The following is a 6,864-nucleotide window of genomic DNA, read 5'->3' as shown; positions in this document are numbered from 1 at the left end:
TCTTGCGATCCTTGTCCAAATCACCTCCAGGATTGCCATTAGCAGCCTGACCATCATAGGCATCCCACTAGCAACAGAGCCATTACCAGTGTCTTTTGCAGCTTCCAAAATTTCATCTTTCTCATTCATATCTAAACCCCTCTTGGCCGCCGAGTTTGTAAGATCATGCATGTGCACCTGCATATCCTTGCTTTTAATCTCGTCATATGCTGCTCAAAAGTAATGGGACTGAATTGATTTGCCGTATGGACTTTTAGCAAAGCCATCCACTTGAATCCCTGTTTCGGCGCTTAATCTTCCTCCTTGAAGACGAGGTCATCAAGTTCATCCTCCTCCAGACCAAGACGTTGCAACAGATCACCAATCAGCTCATCCTTCTTAGCACCCGATCCTCCTACCTGAGACGAGGAGGACTCCGTACTCGCCATAACAGAGAAAAACACTCACCAGATTGAAACTGCCACCCAGAACTTCGGAACCCTAGCCCCTCCGACAAAGCAGAGGAAGGACGAGAACACCCAGCCAGAAACCCGAGCGCCTCCTCAAGCCAAGAGATCAGCACCCCGCGCCCAGAGTAGGCTCTGGAAGGGGGGTCGACAAAACCCTAGATCGCCCTGGTGATCGCCAAAGCGCTAGGTCTCGAAATGTTTTCCCAAGATAATCACATCTTTGGTCTTGGGTTAGTTCAGTAGCTGGCCTGCCCTGCGTTCAGACATTGTTCTGTTTTGGAACTAGTTGTGGAACATGATACTGTCTGTATACGCGATGTCTGGGTTGCTGCGTTACCTCCCAGATTTCGGCTTGGTTGCAACGGTTACTTTTTAGTGACATCCAGTGTCTTTGTTACATAAAACTAGGACGAGAGGCCACTGGGCATTTCTTTTCAGAATACGTGTGACCGTTATACGAAAAGGCAGCAACATCATAATATCAGGCAGAAAAATAAGATAGTATGAGAAAAATATGAGTTCATCAATCCTAAATTTCAATCAATTCAAGTTCCGTTCACATGCAAATAATTTTCCAGGACACCAATGGGAGTTGCTACTCGAATAATGTTGTGCTAATAAGCATCATAAGAAATCTACAGAAATAATCGGGAGACGAGCCAACACACACCGGCAATCTCAGAGTGCGGCTTTCAGCGCCGCCAACGGACTTGTGGAAGGGCTGGAGGTGATCCTTTCATCAAGAGATAGTCAATCAGACTTGCCCTCCTGTGCACCGACCTCTTGCAGATAGTGCTCCGCATCCAAGGCAGCCATGCACCCTGTATAAACTGAGTTAGATATTTGCGGCAGAATCATATGCTCATCAGGAGCCACTAACTAATGCCAATTCGCAATAAATTATATTGTCAACAGGCCATGGTTTTAAAGGCGTCGCTTAGGCGACGCTTAGGCGTCCAAGCGGTCGAGGAGGGCAGGGCGTCGGGCTCGCCTTTGGTTTCTGACGAAGGCGTCCAGATTCCCTCGCCTAGGCGTCGAAGTCGTCGCCTTCCTCGCTTCTGGACGCTCTGCTCGCGTTGGGACGCCATCAACAGGTGAGCAGGAAAGAGAGCTGGCGGCGGGAAAAGTGAAATTGGGGCCAAATTGGAGGGAAATCGAGAGGGGATTGAGAGGGTAAAGAGAGGAGAGAAGGAGGGGAACACACCATGACCTAAATCGAGTGGATTGAGAGAGAGAGAGAGAGAGAGAGAGAGAGAGAGGAGCTCTCTCTTCTCCGGCGGCCAGCTCCTCCTCCGCCAGATCTCCTCCTCCGGCCAAGCTTCCGGGCATCTCCTTCCGGGCGTCCTAGGAGTCTGCAGCACCGCCGGGCGCCACGGTGGCTGCCTCGCCGCCCGGCCTCCTCCTCCTCCTTGCCCCATCTCGGATGGCCTCCTCCGACGGCAACAGAAGCTGCGGGGACAGAGAGGTCGAGGTTGTGATGCGTCTTTGCTCGTCCAGTCCCGTCTCGTTGGGCCGGTTGGGCCGGGGATAATTCTTTTTTGCCCTTTGAGTAAACTGGGCCGGAGCCCTTTCCTTCGATTCGCTTCGACTGAAGGCGTCGCCTCGCCTTGCGCCTTGAGCGCCTATGCGTCCAGGCGCACCCCCACCAGAAGGCGTTAAGGCGTCGCCTTTTAAACCAAGCAACAGGCAGCAGGCACCGATAGAGGATTATATTGCAACTAAGACTGAATGATGAACCACACATCTCAAACTACTCATAACAAAAGAAAAAGATTTCACCTTATACTACCCATGTTAAACATTGATCGATCAACATAAGATTTTCGGTAAAACATCAGCTTCTAGTTAGAAAAGGAAAACTTTGTAGTAGCATTCTGCACATCAATTGACTATTTAAAGAGACAGTATAGCATTAATTGACTGTTTAAAGAGACAGTATAGAATTAGCATGTTCCAGCGACAAAGATAATAAACACCCAAACTAAAGTGGCAGATCCAATACTTCTGCCTATAGTTTAGGATAAATGAACTTATATCTGTTGTGAGGGTCCTAGTCTGACTAATACTTTTGGAACATAACCTTACTAAGTATACTACACAACAGTGTCAACTGCTTGAGTGTCACTTACCATGCTATGGCAATAACATTCTGCACTTGCTCTCAGGAATTATATAGTCAGCCATAACAGTGTAGCATGGAAAAGTTTGCTCCAACCTAAATAGACGATGTATCTTTAATTGTGAAAAATGACATTGGTTCGTTGCCTATGAAATACTTGGGAGTGCCGGCAGTGGCGGAGCCACGGCCCGGCATGCCCGGGCTTGGCAAACTCCATTACAATACTAGTAGGGAATAGTGATTAGAGAAGCTATTTTAATGGGCAAATACTCGACAAAGCAACTACAGCTAGAATTTGCCCAGGCTCTAATTACAGGCAGGCTCCGCCACTGAGTGCCGGTATCTCATAGGAAACTTTTAGCATCAGATCTGGAGTTTGTGGTGACAAAAATTCAGAAGTGTTTGGGTAATTGGCAGCCGGTGTCGATGGGAGGTCAGAAAATTCTGATTGATTTTTTTCTAGCAATATTCCTACATATGTAATGGGTGTATATCTTCTCTCAGAAGGTATTCACTACAAAGCTGATATGGTAAAAGCAAAGTTTTATTGGGAAGGCAATGGAGGGTTACACAAGTATATCATATGGTTAACTGGAAAGATATTTGTAAGCCAAGAGAATTTGGAGGCTTGGGTTTCACCGAGGGCACAGCTAAGAACATCTCGCTACTTCCTAAGTGGATAATGAAGATTGAAAGAGGTGACCAGGATTTGAGCTGTCAAATTCTGAAGAAAAAGTATTTGGGAGATGGAGTTTTTTCCCAGTCTGATCCTGCAGGAGCTTCCCAGTTCTGGAAGGGTCTCCATAAGGTTAAACATTGGGTGAAACGGGGTCTGGCGAGTTGGTGATGGGCGTAAAACTAATTTTTGGAGGGATGTTGGGCTAGGGCATGTGCCGCTTAGTGAGTGTTTTCCTTCTATTTTTGCTCGCTGCGATCGATGCTTCGGTTAATGAGGTGATTAGGCTTGGGGTCTAAGCTTCTCTTTTCATTGCTCTTTTGGCCCTCGGGAAGGGGAGGAGTGGGATGGCCTTCGCCAGATGCTTGCAGATATGCAGCTCCTAGATGCTGCGGATGAGGGCTATTGGTTGCTAACTAAAACTGGTTGTTTTACTTCAAAATCGCTTTATGATGAGATCCTTTATCCAGGTGTGTAGGATACCCGGATTATGTGGAGCTCTGGAAATCCAACATGCCGCTGAAGGTTAAATTTTTTTGTTTGGATGTGTTTCAAAGGGTGTATTCAAGTGACAGCAGATTTAAAAAAATAAGGGTTGGCCTGGGGAACCTGGGTCTAAATTGTGTGGTGAACTTGAAACTGTTAAACACTTGATTTTTCTTTGCCCTCTGTCTCATATCAATTGGTTGTTTATCAAAGAAGCTTTGGGTTGGCTACGGCCACCCAAAGATTTTGGAGATTTTATTGATGTGGCTCTTAAACCTCCTGGTGCTGGTTCTAATCGTAACGGCTGGGCAGTGCTTGGGGTGCTGGCATGGTCCATCTGGAATACAAGAAACGTTTTGGTGTTCAACAACAAGATTTGCCCCTCTCTGCTAACTAACATATCCAAAACTATCTCTTTTCTTTCGCAGTGGAAGGCCCTGTTCCCATAAAAGTGTAGGGGAAAATGGCATCAACCAGTGGAGAAGCTGAAGCTCTCAGCAAAACAGTTTCATCCGATGTTGGCATCACGCCGAGGGATAGGCTAGTGTAGAGCTGCTTTTGTTTGCAATTTAAGTCCTGCTCAAGTCATGACTGTGACACCCTAGCTCATGTGTGTGTTTTTCCTAGCTGTAATGATACTGGGTGCGTTGTGGGTGTTTTTGTTGCTTTTGCTGGTAACCCCAGTTTATTTTCCCAGTTTGTATGGTACTGTTATAGCTGTTATCCCCAGCAGATCCTTTGCTTTCCTATTAAGCAGGGCTTTTAAGCCTTTTCTCTAAAAAAAAAGATACACGATGTATCCTTCATTTTTACCTCAACTTTAAAGAACCTGAAACTAACTAACATGAAGACTTCCCTTGTATTCCCAACAAAAACTTCAAAATTGCACGAAGGGGAGGTTTCACCCAGTTCAACCTCAAATCAAATGAGGTAATAGTGTAATACTAGTGACATCCTATGTGTTTGGCACTATGGAAACCCTGGAAAAGGGTAGGTCTTGAGGAAAAATTGATCAAACCTTGATGAGCTGATCTGCTACATGTTGTTCTTTTCTACAATACTGGGCAGGTTTTCAATTGGATCTGAAAAGGAGACCTTGCTGGCTAAACTAGCACCAGCTACGCAACGAGGAATCAGGGGCTAGTCTAGTCAGAATCGACCTCCACTTCAGCCAACTGCGCCTGCAGGTTCGACTGCAATTTCTGAGGATGTGGCAAGAGCACCTATGTTTCACAGCCCTGATATGGCAGTTCGTTCTGGTTAGGTTTCCTTGGCCAGGCAGGCGGCAAAAACCTGAAAGTTTACCTTTTCTCCTTCCATTTGGTCTGTATTCTGGGTCTATTCTGTTATTGTAAAGTAATGGAACCCTGCTACCTGTATGACTAGCGTGGTTCTTAAATGTACTGAACAGATGTCTAGTGCATTGTCACACAAATAATAATGAAATAGTTTAGCTTAGTTCCCACTTCCCATTGTACCTAGGTTTTGTTAACCAGGCAGAAGGCAAAAAAATACCTTGATATTCTGTCACTACAATGAAATGGAACCCTGCTACCAAGGTAAGTCGTAAGGAAAAGAAACCGATTCCCAACCCCTGCTTGGAAACAGTAAGATGTCGCGCATATTCAGCAGGTTTGGGCACCAATCATAGAATCTCACAGTTACTAGCTCGGTTCTTACATTTACAGATTTACTAAACTAAAATTTTAGTTCAAACTCATTTTGTTCCAACTGCTTAAACACCACATCCTATTGTCACATAGGGAAAAAGCAACATTAAGCTAGTAGACAATATGGGTGCTTTCTGGTGAAATTTACATGACAAAAAAAGCAAATTGATCACTAGCAAGGCAAATATACAATTAATTCACATGGTGTTATGATAATACCTGATCCAGCGGCAGTAATGGCCTGACGGTACTTCTTGTCCTGCACATCCCCAGCAGCAAAGACACCCTCTACACTGGTATGCGTAGATCCTGGCTTGGTGGCCACATACCCATCGGCATGGAGCTCAAGCTGGCCATTGAGAAACTTGGTGGCCGGCTCATGCCCGATGGCGAAGAAGAGGCCGGACACCTGGAGATCAGAGACCTCACCGGTCACCAAGTTCTTGACCTTAACCCCAGCCAAGGGGCCGCCGCCAGCGCCGCCGTAGGCCTCGACGACCTCAGAGTCCCAGACGACCTGGATCTTGGGGTTGGAGAGCGCCCTGGCCTGCATAATCTTGGACGCGCGGAAGGTGTCGCGGCGGTGGATGATGTAGACCTTGGATCCGTACTTGGTGAGGAAGTTGCCCTCCTCCATGGCGGAGTCGCCGCCGCCGATGACGGCGATGGGCTTGTTCCGGAAGATGGGGGCGGCGCCGTCGCAGACGGCGCAGGCGGAGATGCCGCGGTTCCAGTAGGCGTCGGACCCCTCGAAGTGGAGGCGGCGCGCGACGGCGCCCGTGGCGACGACGACGGCGTCGGCGAGCACGGTGGTGGAGTCGGAGGCGACGCGGAAGGGGCGCGCGGAGAAGTCGACCTCGGTGACGGTCTCGGAGAGGATGTTGGTCCCGAAGCGGGCGGACTGGGCGCGGCAGTTGTCCATGAGGTCGATGCCCATGATGCCCGTGGGGAAGCCCGGGAAGTTCTCGACGTCGGTGGTGGTGGTGAGCTGGCCCCCCGCCGCGATGTCGTTCGCCATCCAGCCCTCGAAGAGCACGGGCTTGAGCTCCGCGCGGGCCGCGTAGATGGCCGCCGTGTGCGCGGCCGGGCCGCTGCCGATGATGCACACGCGCGTGCGGAGCGGCGCGGCGGCGGATCCCTCCATGGCTGCTTGGCTTGGCTTGGCTTGGCGGCGGCGGCGGCGGTTGATAAGGGGTTTCGCGAGGAATGAAATTACTACTCGTGTCGTGAGTCGTGATTCGGGTCTTGACGGAGCCAAGGAACCAGCCAATCAATCGTGGGTTCGTGACACATAGTAGTATGTATTCGAAAAAAAAAAGACACATAGTATGTGCTTGGCATTTTGGTATTTGCCGGTTACTTTTCTCCGAGCTGATTTCAACCCCAGCCATTCTGATCTTGTCCCTCGTACCAACTACTCCAACTACTCACGGATGTCCCCTCAAAAAAAAAAAAAAAAAAAAA

General features: G+C 48.4%; 1 protein-coding gene across 1 annotated transcript; it reads right to left on the bottom strand.

The window, feature by feature from the left end:
* Nucleotides 1-953: 953 nt before the first annotated feature.
* LOC127306437 (thioredoxin reductase NTRB) lies at nt 954-6,608 on the bottom strand. Its single transcript, XM_051337076.2, has 2 exons — nt 5,620-6,608; nt 954-1,270 (listed from the first exon to the last, which is right to left on the bottom strand). Exons 1-2 carry the CDS (start codon nt 6,542-6,544, stop codon nt 1,200-1,202), a joined length of 996 nt encoding a protein of 331 aa, XP_051193036.1. The 5' UTR covers nt 6,545-6,608; the 3' UTR covers nt 954-1,199.
* Nucleotides 6,609-6,864: the final 256 nt, after the last annotated feature.

This window comes from Lolium perenne, chromosome 6, assembly GCF_019359855.2.
Source record: "Lolium perenne isolate Kyuss_39 chromosome 6, Kyuss_2.0, whole genome shotgun sequence".
NCBI lineage: Eukaryota > Viridiplantae > Streptophyta > Magnoliopsida > Poales > Poaceae > Lolium > Lolium perenne.
This window is presented reverse-complemented; position numbering and strand designations above follow the sequence as displayed.

What these genes read in the sequence shown, in the direction of transcription:
- LOC127306437 (XM_051337076.2), bottom strand. Translation starts at nt 6,544, where the DNA reads ATGGAGGGATCCGCCGCCGCGCCGCTCCGCACGCGCGTGTGCATCATC. An exon ending in CATTACTGCCGCTGGATCAG is followed by an intron (nt 1,271 to 5,619) that starts GTATTATCATAA and finishes CAGTTTATACAG; the next exon opens with GGTGCATGGCTGCCTTGGAT.